The 25,031-nt window shown below is 34.8% G+C and overlaps 3 protein-coding genes across 4 annotated transcripts in view; 2 read left to right on the top strand and 1 right to left on the bottom strand.

The window, feature by feature from the left end:
- LOC127988484 (uncharacterized) overlaps positions 1-6,062 on the top strand; it is a 43,422-nt gene extending 37,360 nt beyond the window's left edge. For both annotated transcript variants that reach the window (XM_052591262.1, XM_052591263.1), the window contains 2 exons: positions 266-439; positions 4,955-6,062. In XM_052591262.1, coding sequence (XP_052447222.1) covers positions 266-439; positions 4,955-5,022 — 242 coding nt within the window. In that variant the 3' untranslated portion in view covers positions 5,023-6,062. The remainder of the gene's footprint in view (positions 1-265; positions 440-4,954) is intronic.
- A 6,984-nt stretch (positions 6,063-13,046) lies between these two features.
- LOC127988122 (uncharacterized) lies at positions 13,047-18,993 on the top strand. Its single transcript, XM_052590671.1, has 7 exons — positions 13,047-13,053; positions 13,985-14,320; positions 14,594-14,923; positions 15,030-15,152; positions 17,079-17,390; positions 17,777-18,067; positions 18,212-18,993. The coding sequence occupies exons 1-7, from the start codon at positions 13,047-13,049 to the stop codon at positions 18,313-18,315; spliced, it is 1,503 nt and encodes a 500-aa protein (XP_052446631.1). The 3' UTR covers positions 18,316-18,993.
- Positions 18,994-19,955: 962 nt separating this feature from the next.
- Positions 19,956-24,587, bottom strand: LOC127988494 (uncharacterized). Its single transcript, XM_052591280.1, has 5 exons — positions 24,429-24,587; positions 23,505-23,834; positions 21,916-22,227; positions 21,678-21,785; positions 19,956-21,307 (listed from the first exon to the last, which is right to left on the bottom strand). Exons 1-5 carry the CDS (start codon positions 24,475-24,477, stop codon positions 21,090-21,092), a joined length of 1,017 nt encoding a protein of 338 aa, XP_052447240.1. The 5' UTR covers positions 24,478-24,587; the 3' UTR covers positions 19,956-21,089.
- Between the last annotated feature and the right edge of the window lie 444 nt (positions 24,588-25,031).

Raw genomic sequence — 25,031 nt, 5'->3', positions numbered from 1 at the left:
AAACTTAAAATGCATCTTTTTTTTTTTTGTCCAGTTGTTTTTACTGCACTTATTGTTTTACGACTCACACAGTTATTCTAAATATATATCATTGCATTATTTACAATGCAAAGCATAACCCGACACCCCCCACCCCCGCCAAACACCAATTTAAGCCTATGTTTCTGTGATCTTCGTGTCATTTTCAACTCTGATGTTCATATGAAAAAAAAAAAAAAACACTTGATCTAATGTCTGCTTTGGCTTTTTATTTATCTGTTTCCAGGTGCTAATGTCACAAAAGAAGAGAAAACGAGACCAGAAGAGGGGGAAAAATCCATTTATGTTGAAGATACTGCCATAAGTCTATCGAGAGGAAAGACACATGGTGGGAGTTTCAAATTAAAGGAAGGGAAGAATGTTGTAATCATAAGTGAAAATGCTGGGGTTTGTACACATGGTGAGTCATTATCTTTTAATTCAATATTTTAAGTAGTTTTTAATACTTAATACTGTGTGTCATTATCTAGGTAATTACACACAGTATTAAGAAGTCAAGGCAATGTAAACTTTTGAACAGGGTTATATTTTATAAATTCAGTTATAGTTGTGTGTTATAAAAACAAGAAATATTTAAGCAAAGTGTATACTTTATTCAGAACTATTTTCACTCCTATTAAATAGCGATTTGTCTGTGTCACGCACATGCATGTGTCAGCACACATTCATTGGTTCTGTGAAATTTAACACAGACTCACTTTTAAAGCTATTAAAAGCTGATGTAAACTAAAAAGTAAAACTTGTCGAACAAAAATCCATTGGGCATCTTGAGATGGAAACTAAAAAGTAAAACTTGTCGAACAAAAATCCATTGGGCATCTTGAGATGGAAACTAAAAAGTAAAACTTGTCAAACAAAAATCCATTGGGCATCTTGAGATGGAAACTAAAAAGTAAAACTTGTCGAACAAAAATCCATTGGGCATCTTGAGATGTAAACTAAAAAGTAAAACTTGTCGAACAAAAATCCATTGGGCATCTTGAGATGGAAACTAAAAAGTAAAACTTGTCAAACAAAAATCCATTGGGCATCTTGAGATGGACCTACAAAAAACTGACTTTATTGTATTTCTTTTTGAAAAATAAAAATTATTTCACGTCGTTCCAAACCTAAATGACTTTCATATGAGGAACATGAAAAGATTCAGTTCAGCAGTAATCTTTATGCTGCTCTTTTTTTCACAAGTAACAAAATTAGATTTCATGCATGGCCGTAGCCAGGCGTTGAAAATTAGTGAGGTCCAGGGGGTTTCACTAACACTTGAAAAGAGGCAGAAATGTAGATGTTTTTGGAGGGATGCTCATTTTTAAAATCATACCCTATTTATTGCATTGAATTTGTTAATACTTTTCTATATTTATGGGGTGGATAAATTTATCAGTTGTTTATTATTCATGCAACCATAAATATTGCTGTTATGTTTTTATTTATAACCATTATATAGCTGATAACTTTGTCTAGTGCTCTCATAAATGTTTATAGCATGATTTGTGAAAGTTTAACTACTATACTGAATGACTTAGCATAGACAAATCTCTGCACTAGAGTTAGACAGCATTTTGAATAAACATTTCATAACATTTCTGACAGGAAATATATATATACTTTTTTTTCATTCCCGATTGTCATATCTTGTCAGCAATACCCTGTCCATGGACTATCTTGTTTGAAGTGTCTATTTACACTAACTTCGCCCACCAAACGAGTTATTTTTGGCTAGTCAGGATTACAAAAGACAATCCCTGACCTTCAGCTCCAGTGGTGCTGAAGATAGACAGTGTGTCTTACATATTTTGACGTGATCCACCCAGGTTCAAACTGCCTTTTGGCAAACTTTTTTCTCTTTTTCTCAAATCACATCAGAAAAGCATTTATTTTCATTGAAAATGGAGTAAATATTAAAAAATTTGAAAATAAAGTATTAGGGTAGGGTAAGGGTAGGTTTAGGGAGGGCTGTATTGTCCCAGTAAGGTGGCATCCATTTAATATTTTGAATTAAAATTAAAATGTACACTCAGTAAGTTATTATTGCATACACTTTTATAATGTAGGCTACTACAATACTGAGGTGCAGATAATCGCAACTCTATTTGTAATAAGTAGTATAAATAGCAAAAAATCCTGCTATTTTAACATCTGTTTGCACTTAGTATAAATAACTGCTGCATTCCCTGATTACTGCCAAACTAATGCCAGCAATGCAATATTGCCAGATATTGCTATTAAAATAAACAAAAACTTATAAATAAATAAAATAAAATAATTTCAAATATTTTGGAAATTAGATAAGATAAAGTTATCGCTGACCCTAAACCGCAACTTTCTACTTTATCAACTTTTTAAATTGTCAAATTAAGTTTAAAAACAAGTCAAAAACACTGATAATAGCTGGATCTGGCATCACAGAGGCTTTGTCTTGTGCTCTCGCTCACGACTCTCCAAACACTCGTTCACTTCTTCTCGCAGCGATCATTTTCATACCACGGACACTAAACATTCTGAATTATACATGCAGACATTCATATGAAGAATTTAGCATCAAATTAGTCAATCAGAGAACAAATTTTATTTCAAACATAAAAAATTTACCAAGGTCTGGACCTCAGAGACCTCATAGCTGGCTACGGGCCTGATTTCATGTCAATCACAATTCCATGTCAATCACCAAAAAGGACCAAATGTCTTCAGTAGTCAAATTACAGTTTTGTGTGAGGAACAGCCCCATCATTATTTAATGAAATTATCTGCCAAAATTCTCAAATCTCATAAACTTGGCTGACCGTTTTTTTTTTTTTTTTTACACTTGATCATCATCTCTAATGAATGTAGATTCATTTTCTTATTTGTCCATGATTGTTGTTAAATCAGGGTCAGATGGAAACTTTACTGAAGTTGAATTAAAAAAGATGAAAGCAAGTTGCTTGACTTTGAACTGAATCTCTTTAACTATAAAACAAGATCATGATCTGATGTGTGATGTCGCTTCATTCAGTTGATTCATTTCATACATTTTGATCTGTACATACCGTCTCTAACCACAAACTGGCAGATAATCAGAATTAAATGCAAGTGAATGAAATTGTGTTTGTCTTGAGAGAAATTAGCTAGTTGGAAATCTTTTAACGCATCAAAATAAAATCAACGTGAACTTTACTTTTAAATGTGCATGTTGGAAGGTGCATGACCGAGTTCACAAATACAAACCCGATTCCAAAAAAGGTTGGGACATTGTACAAATTGTGAGTAAAACAGGAATGGAATAATTTACAAATCTCATAAACTTAAATTGTATTCACAATAGAATATAGATAACATATATCAAATGTTGAAAGTGAGACATTTTGAAATGTCAGGCCAAATATTGGCTCATTTTGGATTTCATGAGAGCTACACATTCCAAAAAAGTTGGGACAGGTAGCAAAAAGAGGCCGGAATAGTTAAAATTACATATAAGGAACAGCTGTAGGACCATTTTGCAACTTATTAGGTCAATTGGCAACATGATTGGGTATAAAAAGAGCCTCTCAGAGTGGCAGTGTCTATCAGAAGTCAAGATGGGCAGAGGATCACCAATTCCCCCAATGCTGTGGCGAAAAATAGAGAAGCAATATCAGAAAGGAGTTTCTCAGATAAAAATTGCAAAGAGTTTGAAGTTATCATCATCTACAGTGCATAATATCATCCAAAGATTCAGAGAATCTGGAACAATCTCTGTGCGTAAGGGTCAAGGCTGAAAAACCATACTGGATGCCCGTGATCGTCGGGTACTTAGACGGCACTGCATCACATACAGGAATGATACTGTAATGGAAATCACAACATGGGCTCAGGATTACTTACAGAAAACACTGTCGGTGGACATAATCCACCGAGCCATTCACCGTTGCCGGCTAAAACTCTGTAGGTCAAAAAAGAAGCCATATCTAAACATGATCCAGAAGAGCAGGCGTTTTCTCTGAGCCAAGGCTCATTTAACATGGACTGTGGCAAAGTGGAAAACTGTTCTGTGGTCAGACGAATAAAACTTTGAAGTTCTTTTTGGAAAACTGGGACGCCATGTCTTCCGGACTAAAGAGGACAAGGACAACCCAAGTTGTTATCAGCGCTGAGTTTAGAAGCCTGCATCTCTGATGGTATGGGGTTGAATGAGTGTGTGTGGCATGGGCAGCTTACACATCTGGAAAGACACAATCAATGCAGAAAGATATATCCAAGTTCTAGAACAACATATGCTCTCATCCAGACATCATCTCTTTCAGGGAAGACCTTGCATTTTCCAGCATGACAGTGCCAGACCACACACTGCAACAATTACAAAATCATGAATGCGTAGAAGAAGGATCCGGGTACTGAAATGGCCAGCCTGCAGTCCAGATCTTTCACTCAACATTTGGTGCATCATAAAGAGGAAAATGTGACAAAGAAGACCTAAGACAGTTGAGCAACTAGAAGCCTGTATTAGACAAGAATGGGACAACATTCCTATTCCTAAACTTGAGCAACTTGTCTCCTCAGTCCCCAGACGTTTGCAGACTGTTATAAAAACAAGAGGAGATGTCACACAGTGGTAAACATGGCCTTGTCCCAACTTTTTTGGGATGTGTTTATGCCATGAAATTTAAAATCAACTTTTTTCCCCCTTAAATATATAAATTTTCTCAGTTTAAACATTTGATATGTCATCTATGTTGTATTCTGAATAAAATATTAAAGTTTGAAACTTCCACATCATTGCATTCTGTTTTTATTCACACTTTGTACAGTGTCCCAACTTTTTTGGAATCGGGTTGTATAGTGTTCATTTGCCGAAAAAAAAGAGCAATTTGATAGTAGAGTATTTACAGTTTCTCAGAAATGACTACAGGATTGATCTCCAGATTCATTTCTTTTTATTTTCTGTGATTGTTTCTTTTAGAATCATCAGTGAATGAAGAAACAGATTTAATGACCCAAAATGAAGAGGATGGAGAAGCAGCAGTTTAGTGAGATAAGACACGCCCACCAGTGTCAATCACTGTGTCTTCACCAACATTTCAGATCGGCCTTTTACAAGCCTTTAGAATCCATCCAGTCAAACTGAGAACTGAGCCCTGTCTGTGTAAAAAGCTTATTTGGTTTCAGATGAACGAAGAAATGTTTTGATGAAACACTACATACTTGTTACCCTTTTAACCTAACAATTTAGATTTTGAAAAAAGACAATGATTGTCGGAAATATATTTTTTTAAGATGTTTTATGAATATGTTGTTTTGTGTATGCCGTTTTATAAAAATAAAACTATTGTAGGTTAATCTTCATGTACAGCTTTGATCAAAGTGTCTCTAAAAATCACGTGCTCCTCAAGTGTAGAAATTAATCAGACTGTTTACAAGATGCACACAGAATTCAATGTCAGTGTGACATTTTTTGCTGAAGAAACTAACAAATTACTGCCCTGTGTTACCATTATTTTTACTGTTAAATTTATTTTAAACTGAAAACTTTGCATGTTTTTATGCTGTTATATTACAATTCTTGAATATGTTGTCCGAATATACGTTTTGAAGAAAATCTGTTTCTCCATCCCAGAATGGCATGTTGTGCAAAAACCTATTTGTTTTTCTCTTCACTCCCTGTATGCAGGAAGTAATGGCTGCCAGCTGACTCCAGTTATTGGTTGTCTACTGTGGTTTGAGGAATTACTGCCTTGTCGATTTTCTCTTCAGTGTTATTGTTTTGCAGTTGGTGTTTATGGCAATACATACTTTTTGGTTTGTATGGTAATAATGGTTTGTGTATTGTTAATTAGTTAATTAGTTTATATTGTTAAAAGTTTGGAAATGGATTAAAAGAGGTAGGTGCCATCTAACTTTCTTCTGTTTAAGCTAGTTAGGGAGTTGGTGTATTTTGTTGTATTTCTTTTAGTAGTTAGTTTTTTGTTAATCTCTCTATGGTTAGAGGCATTTATATTTGTTGTTTCGGCATTTACCTGAAGCCTCAGATACCTCCCATATTTAAAAAATAAACTTGCTTTTGATATTGAGTTGGTCTTGGTCATTGTGAAAGCACTGGGGTTGGGAACTTGACTTTGCTGCCTCCACACATAACATCATTTTATTTTGTGACATGTTACTCCATCCCTAGACTATAATGGAAACATAACAGAATTTGGGGGCTCATTTATCAGTAACAAAATGTCTTGTTTTTGTCCTTTGCAACCAGATGTAATCTGCACCATTGTTATGGACAATCAAATCTGTTCTTTTTCACTGTCTGTATATTTTGCCTGAGTCTTTTTGCTATTTTTAATGTGGGAGGAGAAGTTAGTGCTTATTTAATCTTCTGGACCAGTCGAATTCACAAATGAATCATTGGGACATTCTAATGTATTAATGTGGAAGGACGTGGCTTAGTGCATTAAAATGGTGTTTTAAAAAAGACCAAACTCAGTAAACAAATTATGAATAAAGCATTTTATTCACAGACAAGCAGATATGAGCCCAGAATACGAATGCAACGTGTTAAATTACGCGTTAAGCATTTTCCTCCTATAACCTGCTTGTCTGTAAATACACGCTTTATTAAACATGTTATATTACACTTTTAATGCATTACACCATGTTAAGCATTTTCCTTTTAGGCTAATGGTTTTCTATGGGACTATAACGATTAACACTTAGGCTAATTAAACACATTGTGTTCTTATTCTGGACTCATCTGCTTATCTGTGAATAAAATGCTTTTTTAATTGTTTGTTTACTGAATTTTAATGCATTTAAGCCGCGTTAAGCGTAGAATGACCCGAATAATTTCTTCACTTTAAAATAACAAGGAGCAGCATCTTTTCCTGAAATAAAGGGGATGAAAAAGTCTATGCTTTGCATTATAGTAAAGAAAATTAAAAATTCATAAAAATTGAAATGGCACACGGCAGACACATTATAGCCTGTTGCGTTTATTAACTGCTTGAGAGATAATTATATGTTACAATAATTGTCTTGTCATGCTATATAAATGAAAACAAAACTGATACATCCTTTTCATTTCCTTTAGCATACTCTGATGAAATGAAATAATAAAATTTTCTAAAATTATTTAATTCATAATTAATTCTTCTATCTGAAGACCTAATCCTCCCCCTCTGGATAATCAACTCAATTAATTTACTAAATGTAGTGGGTTGTTCATCTGTTAGCCTAAAGATCATCATTATTTAGCAAAACAATCATTTCAGGGACATGTTGCGTTACACGCTAATGTGTTTTTTCTTTTTTCTGTGCATTATAATGAAGGCTTTTCTAAATCTGTATACCGTTTTTAGCTTTTTAAACAAAATACTCACATTTTAATACACATTTCCTATCATGTATGTCTATGAAAGATGATCGAACCAATCAGAGTAGTATGTGCAGCCCCGTCCCAGGTGCAGCCCCGCCTCAATCTTCAGGCTGCAGCCCAGTGCTTCTCAATTTATCACTTGCTAACCAATGGATCCTCTGCAGTGAATGGGATCCAAACATCTGATAAAATCATCGCAATAATCCACAATAGTTCAGTCTATCAACTACCATCGTGCAAAGTCAAAAATCGTGATCATAAGAAACAAATCCATAATTGAAACCATTACTTCTGGTCAACGATTGCTCCAGAGAAAGAGTAACAGTATGGTTTTTAGTGGTGTGAAGATGAGATGGGGATAAATGAGTGGGGAAATGTGGGAAAGGGAAAGAATGGAAAAAGCCAGAAAAGAAAGAAAGAAAAAAGAAACATCCAGCATTGAAGGACAAGTCCCCCCCCCCCCAATAGTTAAAAGTTGCCAAACTGTTTAATATTTGCTTATTATTATAAGTAGTAGTAATATTTCTTGCTTCTCAAGTAAATTTAACTTGTTGTATTACAAATCTTCTGTACTTTCCCTTGACAGTCTTTAAAGTAACCACATATCTGCTTGTTTTTTTCACCAGCTCATACAATGATTTATGTTCTTTTTTTTAGAGGAACTTTGTATAGTAAAAACATTTTCTTCTTGTTTTCAAGGTGTGTCTGATGCACAGAAAGTTGAAACTGAATCAATGTCAGTGACAGGGGGACGCTTACCAAGTGATCTTTCTGAAATATAGAATGATAATTCGATACTATGGATGTTTGGATCTAAAGACTTTCTCATATCTTAAAAGAGACAGAATCATGCTTTGATTTACTATCGCCATATGATCTTTAAATTAATAAGGATTCCCATCTCTTCCAGAATTGCTAGAATTGTCTTTAAACTGTGTACATTATAGCCCTTATAGACTACTCATGGGAAAGTTCATGCCCTGAAACAAGCATCAGGTTAGTTAGAGTTGTGATAATCGAGCTTTGCGTTAGTTCAGTCAGGTCATGTTAGTCATGCTTGCATCAGCTGACAGTCAGCTGTCCCTGACGTGTACCAATCCAGTCTTGACACCTATCTCCTGGGGTCTACTTAAATTCCCATTATTCAGTGTCTCTTCCATCGCATTGCTGCTTGCAATGAACTCCCTCCTCCAACCCCAACTCCACCAACTGAACCTGTAATCCGATCTAACTTGTTCTTTCTTTACAGTGCCTTCATTGGAAGCAGTCTCTATGACATTTTGTTTACAACTCATCTAATTATGAATTGTAATTATATATATATGCTTATAATGGTTCTGTTCTGTCCCCCGGGGGGGTTGTCTTGCTGCTCTCCCCACTCTGTCCAAGCATGGCTTCATGGACAGGAGTGTGGAGTGTTGCCCAGAACATAACCATACCACCAACACCAACTGTATGCAATTATAATTGTCATTTAAATATACTTGACGGAAGTGGTCCTGATTGAACTACATTTAATTGATAAAGTATCCTTCATTCCTGGTCTTCAAGTCATCAAAACCTGATTTTTGCCTATTTGTGTCTATTGAACTTGTTGAACTTGAAAAATGTATTTAGTGTAAAATTTAGGCAATTCTCTTTTAGAATGCAAATTCTATCATTTCCTCGTGTTGTTTAAAAAGTATAAGCTGCTCTTGTCAATTCATACTGACCACAGCTTTCAAACACTAAAATGAAAAAGTATCATAAATGCAATGTAATAGTGTCCAAAAAGTTCATCCCATACATTCAGAGTCTTGTGAAATCATGAAATTGTGTAACAAACAGACTAAAATTTTTGCTACCAGGGTATTGCCAAACATGTTGACATGCTGTGGCAGGTTTTACAACCTTGATACTTAAATGGTGTTTGTTGTTGAATCTGTAAAAGCAAAGTGTGATGAACAAGTCTGAATATGCAGAAAGAAAAGACCTGAGATATAATAAAACATGACTCATACTTTAGGGTGTGGTTGTATGAATGTAAACTGAAATGTTCACAAGAACACTCATGAATGTATTTCAGTTCTTTTGTTCTGTGTTTTCCTCTGACAGGTGAAGAGAAGAAAAAGCAAGTGACGGAGGGAAATTCATATTTATTTTGTCTGCAGATCTTAAATACCCAGGCTTAAAGGGGTCATATGGCATTGCTAAAAAGAACATTACTTTGTGTATTTGTTGTAATGCATTGTGTTTATTCAGTTTAAGGTTAAAAAAAATGATTATTTTCCATATAATGAACATTATTGTTGCTCGTCTATGCCCGAGCATAAAACCTAAACATAAAACCATGTCTGCATTTGTGATCAGAGAAACGACAAACAAGTGCCACTCTACGCTGAATCATCAGTGGCAAATTCTCTAAATTTGTAAACTTACACGCTGTGAGTCAGAAGTGCCACCCTATCCTTGCAAAGTTGGAATTGCAGTTTTGGATTTATACAAACAACCTTCAGCAAACATATCTGGAACTGATTCTTCTGCTCAACTGATGTTGGTCTGCATTTACTCCACGGGACGGATGGGGATGACTAGTCTCATCCGTCCTATTCAGCTCATTTCTTGTAGATCTGATGTCATAAACCAGAAAAGCAACAGCAGCCATGCTTACCAGAGCAGAAACAACCAACCGCATCACAGTCTCAGTACAACCACAACAGTGGACGTGGTCTGAAAAAAAAGAAAGAAAGATGCTGAGTTAGAATAATGCATTTAACTCTCTTTCAAACAGACTCATAAGTGCAGGTTTAATGGCATGTTATTATAAGGAAGTCAAGCATTCTCTGCAAAGGAAAAATATTCAAGATTAAATGTGTTTGAATATGTTTGCATGCATATTTTCTTTGCTTAACCAAAAAACATGTTTAATGTAAGCAATTCTAGACTCTTTTAAGGGATATAGACACATCTTTAATCCATGCTCATATTGAAAACTGTGTGATTATTTGATTCTTTCTCCAATATATTTTTTGCTTTTGAGCACTACTTAAAACAAAAATAAAAAAAATGAGCAACTTGGGGCACCACACCCACACACGACCATCAGAAACTTGCTTCATGCCTCTGTTGCTCGTCTGTGGTTTATTCTTTTTTCCAGTGAAACCATAAAAAGCAAAAACAAAACAAAAAAAACAAACAGGTTATTCTTTCTCCACAGATGCATGGGCTGATCAAATGTACACCTTGTTGAATCAATAAATATAATGTAAATAAAAATGATGCAGTTTCAATGGGTTTATGTGGTTTTTGTTTCTCACCCATCTGCAGTAAGATGCAGTAACATCTAGGAATATGTGCTGCATTCGCATTGTGGTTGATCACAATTGCATGAAGTGGCCTCAATACTGACATTAAGCCACGACTTACACTGTATTTCAGAAAATCGTATAGTTTTATAAAAACATGTACCATTAACTGCACTCAGTTCTGCTCTCACACTAGCATCATGAGTGCCATACCTGAACTTGACTGATGAAGTTCGGAAATGTTGACATATTCAGTCTGATTGGACGATACAAAACTTGAACTTTCTGGTGTAGCAGAACATTGTGGAGTCTCTGAAAGTGACAGATGTTAGTGTGACACTGGTCTCATCACACACACAGTTCTGATCTTTATAATAGATTTATTTTTAAATGGGATATAAAGGATAACAAGTATGTCCTCGTTTTTCTCATTAATGAAAAAAGAAACTCAAAAAAGTTTGGAACGACTTATTAAATGATGACAGAATTAGTATTTTTGGGCAAACTATCCCTTTAAAACCATAAAATATGCATGTACATTGATGATATTTTTTTTTTTTTTTAATATTACAAAGAAAGACAACGATATAATTCAAATGAAGAAAAGTCCTGAAAAATGACACTCACCACTGACCATAACATTGAAACTCTTGTAGCTGGTCTCACTGCTGAAAACTGTAACTTTATAAAGTCCAGAGTCTGTGGTGCTGGTGTTTGTGATGGTCAGAGATCCGGTCTGATCCAGTTTCAGTCTGCCTCTGAATCTCTCATCAGGACCATCATACGTCGAGTTTGTCTGAGCGAGTCTGTTGACTTCAGCTATTCGAGTGTGTCCGAACATCCACTGTATCAACAAATATGTCTGTACTTCAGAAACATCAGTGTTTGGATCCCCCTCCATCACTGATATTCTCTTCACTTCATCTGTCACATCTATACAGAACAATGAGGAACATGTTTTGTAACAGGCTAAATGCTCCCTACAAATTTGATGTTGACCAAACTAACTCTGTATTACGCAGACGTTTCATCTGTGAGAATGTTGAATGAAACCAAAACTTTAAATTGGGCTATAATTAGACAAGAATAACAATGAAAGTTCCTGAATTCAGTGCAAAGTGATTTTTCTAGTATTATGCAAGGACAAAAGGCATGATGTGGATCAGCATGTTTTTAAATAAGAAAAAAAAAAAAAAAAAATATATATATATATATATATATATATGTGTGTGTGTGTGTGTGTGTGTGTGTGTGTGTGTGTGTGTGTGTGTGTGTGTGTGAAATTCAGTCCACTAAATTTCTCATCAGGCCACAAAACTAGCAGTAATAATAAACTGTCTGAAAACCTTTCATGAAAACTGAAAACTTTTTTTATGAGAACCATAAATAATTGTAATGGCATTTAAGTAAAAACACGTATAACTTACCAATCAGAAGCCACAAGCACAGACATAACAAAATAAACGCGTTAACCATATTCATTGATGGCTATTTGTCATTCACCAGTCTAAACAAACTGCATGCCGCCTATGTTTACAGGCTCGCTAGTAGGCGTTCCCTAAGTTTTCATAGCGAATATGTATAACCGGATGCCATGCCAAGCTGTTGACATAGAATACGTTTTCTTACCACTTAAAACAAACGTATGTAAAGTGAACTAGGAACGTGCTCTTCAAACCCTGCCAGTGATAGTACTGTCAATTTACCGTTTTGTTGACACTAACGTGGCAGCGCTACAATTCTTAAGGTCCCTATAGTGTCCACTGTAGCCTATTCAGTGAGCAGATAGCCTATTCACGGAAGTTCATCGGAGATTCTTTAAGAACACCAAAACAAGACGGAAAGCGCTAATTGACATACCGCTTTTCTTATGACTTTATTACAACCTTACAATACAGCTGGGCTACAGGATAAGGTGTAAAGGAAGAAAAAAGCCACCAGAAATGTATTTTGTAACTACATTTCTTTCACAACTTCAGAATTAAGGGACACTTTTTCTCCAGTCAGAAAGCTGTTGACCGGTTGAGCCGGAAACGCCCTGCGCGTCACACAAAGTGGAGCTCGAGGTTCAAAATTCCTTCAAAGATAAAATTACCGGGAGTTTAATGTCGTATTCATATCGTTGAGAAAAGTCGTAATTCCCAGCTCGTTTAACGACTCTCCGTTAGAAGTTGGTGTTTTTGTTATGCTGTTTTGAGTTAGGCTAATCATTCTGGGTGCTTACGACAAACGCGTGACGACAACAACAACAACAAAAACAGCACACACACACACACACACACACACACACACACACACACACACACACACACACAAAATCATCTCATTGATCATCTTTATTCAATTCGGATTCTTCACAGCGCTTCAAAAACAGGAGGAAAATGTTACTGGTATTTATATTATTAATGGCAGGTAAGTTTTTTGGAACTTTGATTGGCTACTTTCGGTTTCGGTTTGTGTATTAAAACATTAAACACAACAGTGAGTATGTTGTTGTTTATAAAGCTTTTAATCAAGAGTCATACTTTGATATAAGCCTTCCATTGGAACATAAGATCTTATAGTGGTAACATCTGATGGTGCTGACAAATTTGCCATTTCTTTTACAAAACAAATGGAGTTCATGTATAGCTAGCTATCTTGTTTGTTTTTTTTCCCCATGATGTTATTTGCTAATTATGGAATCTGCTTTAGGAGAATAAAATTATGTGAATATTTCAAATAATTTTATGTTAAATACATTCTATTATTAATCCCCCATAACATTTACAATGGTAAATATTTTTATTCTTAAACATAATAGCAGTTACAATTGCTGTACATATTTTGTCCCATCTCAAGAATCAGTGCAGTTTAACTTAGCCTAAAGCTGACTTCATTCTTGACCTAGATATAACAAGGCCCTTGCAAAATCACATTTAATAGCTGTCGATCGGCAAAAAGCCTGTTGAATTTTTGTATTCATATTCTTTAAATTTTCATAGACTGTTGCCTGTTTTCAAAGTAAACAGTGCATCTTTATCAGTAGAATACAGTTTGATAAAAACCTCTGCTTGCCTAAACATTTCATAGGCTTTATTGCTTACAGTCTTCTTATTCTTATGGCAAACACGTGTTAATCACACATCCATCATGTTTCATACATGTATTTTGTGTTAATACATAGCTTTTGTTATTTTAATTTTCACATTTATGGTCTTAATTTTCACAGTTTCACCCTTAACTGTCTAAAAAGTAGGCTAATCACATATTTAGCAGCTCACGCAATGATTTCAGTTGAATCTGTTTGCTGTAGTCACAGTATAGTGTTGTATCATTAAACTGTTTTCTGTTTGTTTTCTAGGTATGTCTGGTGGAGAGACAAGTAAAACTGAGACCATGTCAGTGACAGAGGGGGATGCTGTCACTCTACAATCTGATCTTTCCGAAATACTGAACGATGATACGATACTGTGGATGTTTGGACCTAAAGACAGTCTCATATCTCAAATCCGAAGAAAGGATGACTTGACCTCATTTTTTGTCACTGATGATGTGAAATTCAGAGGCAGATTGCAAGTGGATCAAAAGACTGGCTCTCTCACCATCAGAAACACCAGAACCAGACACTCGGGACAATATAAAATAACAATCTCTAGTGAAAAGACTACAATAAAGATATTTCATGTTACTGTCTTAGGTAAGTCTTAACAATTGTATTTATTTATTACGTTTCAGACGGTTCGTATTCAAATAGGGTTAGTAATAATTTGACCGGTCGGTCTGGATGGTTTCAAACCATACACTTGAATAACTGACACATGTCTCTGTTTAACAAGCATTTATTATGTGAACATTTACTGAATTTGCACCATACATCAGGTCTTCATGATGGGTCTAACGTTCTTTCAGAATTTCAATTCTGATATATTGTAAAACTCTACATGTTATTATTGTTCTGCTGATTTCCCAGCTGTGGTTGGTAAGACGGATGGAGTCAAGTCAGTGTCATTGTCAGTGATGAAGGGGGATCCTGTCACTCTACGTGCTGATTCTGAAATACACCAAGATGCTCTGATGCTCTGGAGGTTTGGAGATAAAGGCATTCTTCTAGCTAAAATTGACATTGAGACCAATGAGAGCTTATTAAATGATGCTGATGAGGGATTCAAAGATCGGCTGCAGCTGAATGATCGGACTGGATCTTTGACCATCAAGAACACCAGAACCACAGACTCTGGACTTTATGAACTACAGATCAAAGGCAGTGAGAGCCTATACAGATTCCTGGTTTCTATCACTGGTGAGTAACTCTTTCAAATATAACAATATTTTAGCATATATCTGAAACAATTTTAGGTCATTACATCGACTGACACTTTCGGTGTCTCTCTTCAAACCTGTCCCAGATTCAGGTCTTTCCTCCAGTGTTATAGCAGGAATAGTTTCAGGTGTTATTTCTGTTCTGCTGATCCTGATTGCCTGTGTGATTTACTATCGCCACCGGATTTCTAAATTAAAAGGACAAATGGGTAAGTATAACATATTTAAACATTTCCTCCAAACATGCTAGGATTTTCTATAAACAGTTTACATTATAGTATTTAATTTGAGTACTTTGTTTTTCCATTTCATTTCAAATCAAACAACTGACTAGTCTAGGATGTTCATGCTCTGAAGTAAATTTCAGATCAGTGAGAGTTTTTAGATTGAGTGAATTTCTAGAAATTCTTGTCAGCACAGAATCAGTTTAAAGTGTCTTGCAAATATGGCATCCAATAAGTTTTTTGCCATTAAATTTGTCACTTAAATACATGGACATTAGAGGTCAACCGATATTGGATTTTGCCGAAACCGATAGCTAGGTTGGATCATGCTGGCCAATAAACCGATTAATTAACCGATAGTTTTTAAAATGGATACTGAACAAAAACTAAAATAATGCTTTATTTAAAACATTTAATAAAATAAAAACAACAGTACTGAACCATACTAATAGTAGTAGTAGTAGAAGTAGTAGTAATAATAATAATAATAACAGTTACACACTCCAACAGGGCCCTATGAAATCCTTTTTTTTTTCTCCTAAATTCCTTTTTTTTATTTGTTATTTAATTTTTCTGCCTCCACTCATTTTTAATAGTTAAATAAAAGTTTATTAATCATAAAGCAAGTCTAATTAATTAAAAGCATAAAACTTATACATTTTCACATCAATTTAATTACAGTTTTTATTGTTACCAAATTCTATTTTAGCATTTCTAATTATTAGAAAACTAAAAAAAAATTTTCTTAAAGAAGACTAATGAATTATTCCCTTCAAAAATTCGGTGTGTATTGACATTTTTTATTGCTATCAAATCAAGGCATGAAACATTAATGTAATTTATCTTTTAATTACTGAAAATTAAGCAAACTTTTTTTGGCAAACAAAGGGGATTTACTATTCAAATTAAAACATAGAAGAAATGTTGTTGGATTATTACTTAAAAAATAATGTTTGTTTCATTTTAGTAGTAGGCTATGTACATTGTACTGAATAATAGACCAGACTTTTATTTTGACGGGTTTCCGTGAATACCTTTACAGTTCTGTGTATGTGATATGATGCTTTTGCTCAAATCAAATGGTCAGATGCTCATGAAGTGACTCTCAGAGCAGTTCTGGAGATGTTCATCATGTGTTTTAGTCCTCATTTAGTCAGACGGCAGATGCTGAAATTACCGCCAGTGTCACACGCTCTAAACTGAATTCCATTTTTATTCTGATTGTCTAATCAAAATCAGGCTGCTCTCACACTGTATAATGAAAAGAGACCCTTCTCAACCACTCCAGCAATGGATGCAACCCAGAAAATTATCGGCATGGATTTTTGTAAATAACCAGTTGTTCCAGCAATCAACTATTGGTGCCGATTAATCGGCAAAACCGATACATCGGTCGGTCTCTAATGCACATGTACGGTTATTTTTTAGGTGTTTGTTATTTGTACTAAAATGAAAATTCATTTGCATGTCATTTCAAACATATATACTGTTGTACGCACTGCTCTTTTCCGTACACTTCATACTGAATATATATACACACACACACACACACACACACACACACACACACATATATATATATATATATATATATATATATATATATATATATATATATATAATATACGCACATATATATATGTGATGTTCTCTAAGCAATTCATGTTGTATACAGCATGTCAAACTGAGAAACCTGGAATCATTTCATAATTACAACGGACTAAAATTGTTGATTCAGTGCCAGTGTTGAACTGCTACAAGCATTGACATGCTGTGACATGTTTTACATTTGTCACTTAAAAGGCTTGAAATATAGCATGAGTCATATGGACTTTATAGTGTGACTGTATGAATGTACAGTAACTGAGATCTTCACCTAAACACTCACATTTGTATGCATTTCTGTGACAGTTGAAGAGAAGATAGAGAAAGTGATGGAGGGAGAATCTCTCACTCTACACACTGGTCTTACTGAAACAGTGGGACATGTTACAATAAAGTGGTGCTATGAAACTGAAGACAATCTCATTGCTGAAATCAAAAGAGGGACTACAAGGAAACAGGAGGGTGCTGATGGGAGATTCAAGGGCAAACTGAAGCTGGATGATCAGACTGGAGATCTCACTATCTGTAACATCAGGACCATTCACTCTGGACTCTATAAACTCAAGATCAGCAGCATCATAGGAACCAAATACAAGAGATTCATTGTTACAGTCAATGGTGCGTATTAAGGCATTGTGTGTTAAAAATCATGCAGTTAGTTTAGATTATCTAAAAATGAACACGCATCTCAAAGTGCTTTAATTACTTTTACATTTCAGTTACTTTTCATTGTGAGTATTGCACAATAAGGAGAGTAAATTCATAATATTGCATGAATTAATAAGGCCTTTTTTATAGGAACTTCAGTTTGAAAAGAGTCTCAAAATATGATTTTAATTTAGTAAAATACTTATTATTATAATTCTGATACATTTACTACAACATTCCCACAACAGCTATAGCCTACAAGTCTGGTTTTGTGTTGTTTTAAGAATTAAATGTCTAAATTAATTCAGACACTAATGCTGAATTTCTCTGTTTCTGTGTGCTGCTGCGACGTGAAGTGAAGTCATTGTCAGTGACGGCAGGAGGTTTTGTGTATCTCCAGACTCATGCTGAAATACAGAACGATGATCTGATACTGTGGACGCTTGGAGCTGACAATGTTCTCATTGTTAAAAAAGATTCACAGTCAGCTACTGTTAATGAGAGATTCAGAGGCAGACTTCGGTTGGGCAAGAAGACTGCATCTCTGACCATGACAGACCTCACAAATACAGACTCAGGACATTTTAAACTGCAGATCATCAACTCTAAAAAGACCATATTCAGGAGAATCAATGTTACTGTCACCGGTGAGTAGAACATCATTTATTATAATGACTATCAATATATACAATACAGCACTTCTGTGTTTTGGAACACTTATGTTGTCCTTAAGATTGTGTACAGTATATAGAAAAACTTTCTTTCTCTCTTTTTACTTTCCATGGTTTCAGGTTCCACAGGAAACCAATTGAGTGAATTAGAGACCGCAGTAATGCTGCTGTCGGACGATGTGGATGGAGTGAATGAGCAGGAAGAGACATGGTCCCTTTCATGAAATAAGACACGCCCACCAGTGCCAAAACCATTTACTCTTAACACTTTAGATGAGTGGACGCTGCAATTACCAAACACTAACAAAAGGGTCTATTTACAGTGATGCCACTGAAGAACCATTTTTAGATTCTTCAAACCAGTGCACAGTTCTTAAAAGAACCTTTTTTTTATTAATGTGAAGAACATTTTAAAGCTTTCTTTCACTACAAAGAACTTTCTGTGAAACGGGGCATTTCCATGGAGGTTAAAGGTACATCATGGAAATAATTCCTTAAAATCAACATGGTGCAAAAATAGTCTGAACACTAAACAGTAATAATGCATAAATTATAGATTGTTATTACTTACATTACAATGAGAGTGTTGATTTTCATTACTTTATACAGAAGTTATTTACTTATAAATATTTATTTTCTTATTCTGTTTCTGTTAATCAGTGTTGGGGATAGTTACTTTTAGAAGGAATGTGTTACAATATTGTTATGTCCTAAAAGAATAACTAATTGTGTTGCTTTTAGTACTACGTAGCATAGACACTACCCTATCTTGCTCGTATGGTATTAATTTTATTTGTGGAGGTCCTAAAAAAGGAATATTTAAAGCCTATATTTGAGTTTTTATTCTTTTTTTTTTTAAGCTTAAATACCTTGTAAACTGTGTAATAAAATGCAGTCCTTGATATTTGTGTATCTGAATGATGTTTTGACTTCTGTATCATTTTCTAATCACATGGGATGCATGGGCACACTGGGGAGAACTTTAGACCAGACGTGCTTATAGAGGTTGAATATAGGAGTGTCTTTTCCAAGATTTAAGACAAAAATAAGCTTAACCCTCTGGGCCTCTTTGGTCATTTTTTAATGTTTAATTTTAAAATGTTAAAAATCATAGCTTCATCAGAATGAGATGATACTTGGTGACTTTTGTTGCATTAGCTATGTTAACATACAAACACACACACACACACACACACACACACACACACACACAAACCATGGACTTGATTTGGATATGTTTAAGGGTCAAAGAAAGTCATGCTTGGCTGCCTGAATGTCAAAAAATACAGACTTAAGGATTGAATGGGAGATACAATATATATATATATATATATATATATATATATATATATATATATATATATATATATATATATATATATATATATATATATAATAGTATCAAGAGTGCCCAGACACACACACAGAACCAAAAATATCTAAACCTTTAGAATGTCTAAATATATATCTAAATGCAAAACCTGATTAAATTAAGAAATTATGTTTTAAAAAAACAACTGGAATCAAAAAGCCTCCGGAGTTTATAGGCCTACAGGAGGTTACGCAACATTACACAATTCTTTTTTCAGCCTCTAGATGGCGCCATTCTCACTGCAAAAAAAAAAAAAAAAAATTAAAATGCTCTCTAATTTTAAGTGAAATATTGTATTTGTTAAAAAATTATACAAAATAAAATGCAGAAATGAAGAAAAATATATGAATTCTAATGGTAAAAATATCTCATTACAATTTTTAAAAAGATAACAAACTTCCTGGTTATGAATATGCCAAGATGGAAAAAAAAAAAAAAAAAGAAATTCATATTTATGTGATATTGAAATGGCAGACAAAAAAAATAATTCAATCACTTTTTCCCCTTTTATTTTTAGTCACTCTCCAGACACACTAAAGCACATACAGATGATGAGATACTGTGGACATTTGGAGCTGAAAACCGTTGCATCGTTAAAACCAATTCAGGAACAAATTGTATTATTATGAGAATCAGATTAGTATTTTTATTTCTTTTTTTTTTGGTCAATGATAAAAACCCTTGTTCTCTGATCATCTCCCGCTCCATGTACCACATCTTCTGAAGTTAACAGTAAGATGAATAAAGTCTCAGTATCCTTCTCTATTATTTTTCAAGGCTTTCAAGGGGAGAAAAATATGTAGCAGTTCATATTGTCAAAATACTTTTCTAGAACATCCATATTTTATCATTCATTTTCTTGTCACTTTAATTTCTGTGATTGTCTCTGTTTCTTCCAGATTCCACAGGAAACTGCGTGAATGATTCATTGACTGTGACACTGCCGTTGCAGAAATTGTTCTTAATGGAGTGAATCAGCAGGAAGAAACTGTCTGTTACATCTCCAACATCATTCTTCAACAACAGGCTTCTGCTTTTATGAAACGGAGAAATGAGTCCGTTTACTGGAACGAAGCCTTGTGTGATGAGCCACTAACCGACTAACAGCAGCTTACACAACTGATCAATTACTGATTCTTTTTCTCTTATTCTTCATGTTGTCTGAAGTCAAACACTGTCTCACTGTTGTTACTGTCACTGGACTATGCTGTTAAGCTTTGGTGCATTTGTGATGGTCAGATGAAGTCTGACTGAAGATTGATAAGATAAAATAAGCATCTGCTTACATCTGCACCTTTTGACAGGCAGAAGGATTTATATCTGCTTGATAAAGTCCAAATCATCTTTATAAAGCCAAACAGTGTTTATGAGTAGGTTAAATGTTTTATGTACAGATCAGTTGAGCCCCACCACATCTTCAAAAAAGAATTATTCTATGCCATCAGTTGTGTTGTGTTCATTTATTCTGTTATAGTAATTATATTTACAGCCGTGTATTTAATAGATTGGTCAAAGTCATATCCTATGCAGATACAATCAATAAACGGTCAACTAGTGCAAAAATGAAGTGATTAAACAGCCGTGTAAGGAACAGTAAAGGTGCAGAGCATTAATGCGTGTTTTGCTTCACATCTGGACATATTGCGAACCAAACCCTCTTCTCAGTTCACACTTGTGGTCTGATTTTCCTCCACAGGTCTCATAGAGATCTTCGGTCTCTTCTGTCATGTTCAGCTCACTTCTTGTAGATCTGATGTCATAAACCAGCAGAGCAACAGCAGCCACAGCCACCAGAACAGAGAGGAGCAATCGGATCACGGCTTCAGTAGAGCCGCAGCAGTGCTCTGAGAAATAAAGCACAGTGAATCACAACGGTGCATTTATTTAGAATTCAAACAAACAAGGCACGGATTTCGTGGGTTGTCGGGAAGACCGTGAATCCACAAGCTTCAATCTGTGAATGTTTGCATTCTGCATTCGTTCATTGCTTAGCCAAATAACATTAGCAGGGTTGCATTGGCTGACATAAGCAGTTCAAGATCATTTCTACAGATCCCTAAAGAATGTGAACCTCTCTCCTAATGCTAATGTTCTCTAGAGCAGCATGAGACCAGTGATTCATTTCTGTCACTTGTCTACTATCCGTTTTCGATTCCTGCAAAATCACGGAAGAAGATTTAAGTAAACGTTCCCCATATAAACCCAGTGACTTACCTGAGCTCCTCTTAGAGGTTTCAGTAATATTAGCATTCTCGGTCTGGTTTAGGGTTGAATTGATCACCGCACCGCTGGACGTCACGTAGTTTGTGTTCGTTGACCTTCCTGACAATGAAGAATTTGGGTATTAAAGGAAGCAATATTCTAAAATGTTCATTTAAGAGATTTTGAAAATAGAAAATGTGTTGAAGCATTTATAATTCAACTGAAGGGCTAGTAGTGCTGTGATTCTCACTGTAGACAATAACTTTATAATCCATGTAACTGGTTTCTTTGTTGACGATCGCTAGCTTATAGAGTCCAGAGTCTGCGGTGCTGGTGTTTGTGATGGTCAGAGATCCGGTCTGATCCAGTTTCAGTCTTCCTCTGAATCTCCCGTCAGCGTCGTAGGTATGGCTGGTTTTTGAGAGTCTGTTGACTTCAGCTATCCGAGTGCTTCTATACATCCACTGTATCAACAAATATCTCTGTGCTTTAGTAACCTCCGGGTTTAGAGTGACAGAGTCTCCCTCGATCACTAATATCGAGTTCTCTTCTTCTGTCAAGTCTAAAGGAAACAGAATCAGGTTACAAAATGTGATCATCAATGACCAAATGACTATTTAAATCTTATAAAAGTTCAATGTGAGTTGGTTTTACAGTACTTAAGCACTTTTATGAGAAAGCGGAAGTGAAACAAAATGCACAAAACGCTCATCTTGGACCTGACTGCTTTAAAGGAAGTTCACTTAAAAAATCAGAAAGTTACCCTTTTGAGAATTACATAATTTGAGTAAGCACTGCATTGCTTTATTGATGCAGCTTACTACATTTGATTACGTTTCTAATGAATGTTTTCAACTGTTAATCCTTTGCAAACATTAAAACCAGGCAGATTGTGGCCTGAAGCTTTCAGCAGCAATGTGGCATGGTGTCTGCCAATTCAAACACGAGAAAAAAAGCAGAAACAGCAGAATAGCATTGCTTTAACAAAAGGGCCTTTAAAAGGCAAGAGGCATTGTGCACTTCAAAAACAGGCAGAGCAACACATTAGCATTATTAAACATATCCTAGCTTTTTGCAGAAAATACTCAGATGTAACACCGTTTGGTCCCCTTGGAATTATAAGGTTCTATCTGCGTTCAGAGCAGTTTTGAGATATTGAGCTTCAAATTTTTTTGTGTTCCATAGACTTCTGTAGGAAGAACCTTTTGTTTTTTCAAAAAAAAAAGTCTCAAAATGTATACAACTTAAAAAAAATTAATATAAATAATTTGTCACAGAATAAGAATATGTGAATAACTCAATTTTGACAAAAATGTCAGATAGAACCTTATAATTCCAAGGGGACGGTTTGTTATAGTTAACATTCTCGTAAATGAAAAATGAATTTAAAAACTAAATCGGTTACTTTAACAGATTACAGTTACATTTATTTTTATTTTATAGTGTTCCTGTAGCTCAAGTAGTAGAGCATTGCAAGCGCAAGATTCGGGGTTCAAGTCGTTTGGATGAAAGCGTCTGCTAAATGCATACATTTTTAATTTAAAAATTTAATTTAATTTAAATTTAATTAAATTACATAAAAGTTATATGTAACAACACTGCACACAAGAAGAAAAAAAAAACTACTACATAGTTAGAAGAACTTGTTAAATCATGACATAATAATATTTTTTTGGTGCACTATTCCTTTAACTTCCACATTCTTAACTGTGTTCAATGGATCAACGGGAATTAAAGCCATCAAGAATACCAAAATAAATAGAAAATAAGCATTTTAAAATATTGCAATGACAAAGAAATAATTTAAATGAGGAGCAAACTATTCTGTGATTCTCTTACCATAGACTGTAACATTGAAACTGATGTAAATGGTCTCTTTTTTGACAACCGTTAGCTGATAGAGTCCAGAGTCTGTGGTGCTGGTGTTTGTGATGGTCAGAGATCCGTTCTGATCCAGTTTCAGTCTGCCTCTGAATCTCTCATCAGGACCATCATACGTCGAGTTTGTCTGTGCGAGTCTGTTGACTTCAGCTATTCGAGTGCTTCTGAACTTCCACTGTATTAACAGATATTTCTGTTTTTCAGTAAAATCGGGGTTTAGAGTGACAGGATCTCCCTTCATCACTGAGACTGACTTTATTCCATCCTCCATCTCAACACCAAACACACCTGCAGAACAAACACGAACATGTTTTGTCACAGAAATATATATTCCACTGTTGAATATAATAGGAGAAAATCTCTGCACGTGCTCAGTAAAATGGGAAAACACAGATGAGCATTACTGAACTGATTGTTCCTCCTTTGTCTTGTTACTTCCACACTCATTATGGGGTGTAAACAGAAGTGAAACATGATCTTAAGACCAGAAGGCTTTACTCTTATTGTTGTCCTAACTAAAGCTGTTCTCTTGTGGACTAATTTAATTCTATACAGAAAAATGTAATTGATACATGCCTAAATTAACTAAAAGCATTACTGAAGCATGTTGAATATTATAACACTGATGTCTATTTGTGTTAATGGAGAGTGTTTCAAAATAATAATCATAATAATAATATATTTGGTACATTTTGTAGAAATCCTTCAAAAGTATAACTAGCATTACTTTTGAAAAACAAAACAAAAAAGTCAAAGTGATTGACTGAGAAACTTTTGTTGTTGTTGTTGTTGTTGTTATAAATCCTGTTCGATTTCAACCTGAAGCTTACTCTTAACTTAAATTACTGAACATGAAGCAATGAAAACACATTTATAACTTACCAACCAGACTCCCCAAGCCCAACGAGAACAAAACAAACGGATAAACCATATTCTCTGGCCGTTTGCCCAACTATTTAATGACTAAATACCGTCCCGTTTACACCTCAAGCTACTTGTGGTTGCATGTCGCCAATCCCCATATTTGTGTCGCCAGTAGGCGGTCCCACTACAGCAGCGGATGTTACAGTGCATTCGTTTTCTTACCGCTTAATATATATATATATATATATATATATATATATATATATATATATATATATATATATATATATATATATATATATATAAATGTCAAATTATTATTTGAGAATATCAAATTGTGACGAAAAGTGTGTGGATTGGAATAAAAAAAGAAACCTTGGGCAAAATTTGTAATGGGTTTATGATTGTTTTAATGGGAATGGTCCCTTCGCTTCAACTAAAACGGATTTATTTATTTATTTATTTATTTATTTTGAGCAGGGTCCGAGAGAGGTCCGAGAAGTCGATTCTTGAAAACTTGATCGGCAATATGAGGATGCGCAATGCTAAAGCCGTGCAGGCTATTGACATAATGTCACCGCATTTTAATCAGGCTATTTGAAAATGCTTATGTGTTCATAA

The sequence above is a fragment of the Carassius gibelio genome, chromosome B22, assembly GCF_023724105.1.
Source record: "Carassius gibelio isolate Cgi1373 ecotype wild population from Czech Republic chromosome B22, carGib1.2-hapl.c, whole genome shotgun sequence".
NCBI classification, from domain to species: Eukaryota; Metazoa; Chordata; class Actinopteri; order Cypriniformes; family Cyprinidae; genus Carassius; species Carassius gibelio.
This window is presented reverse-complemented; position numbering and strand designations above follow the sequence as displayed.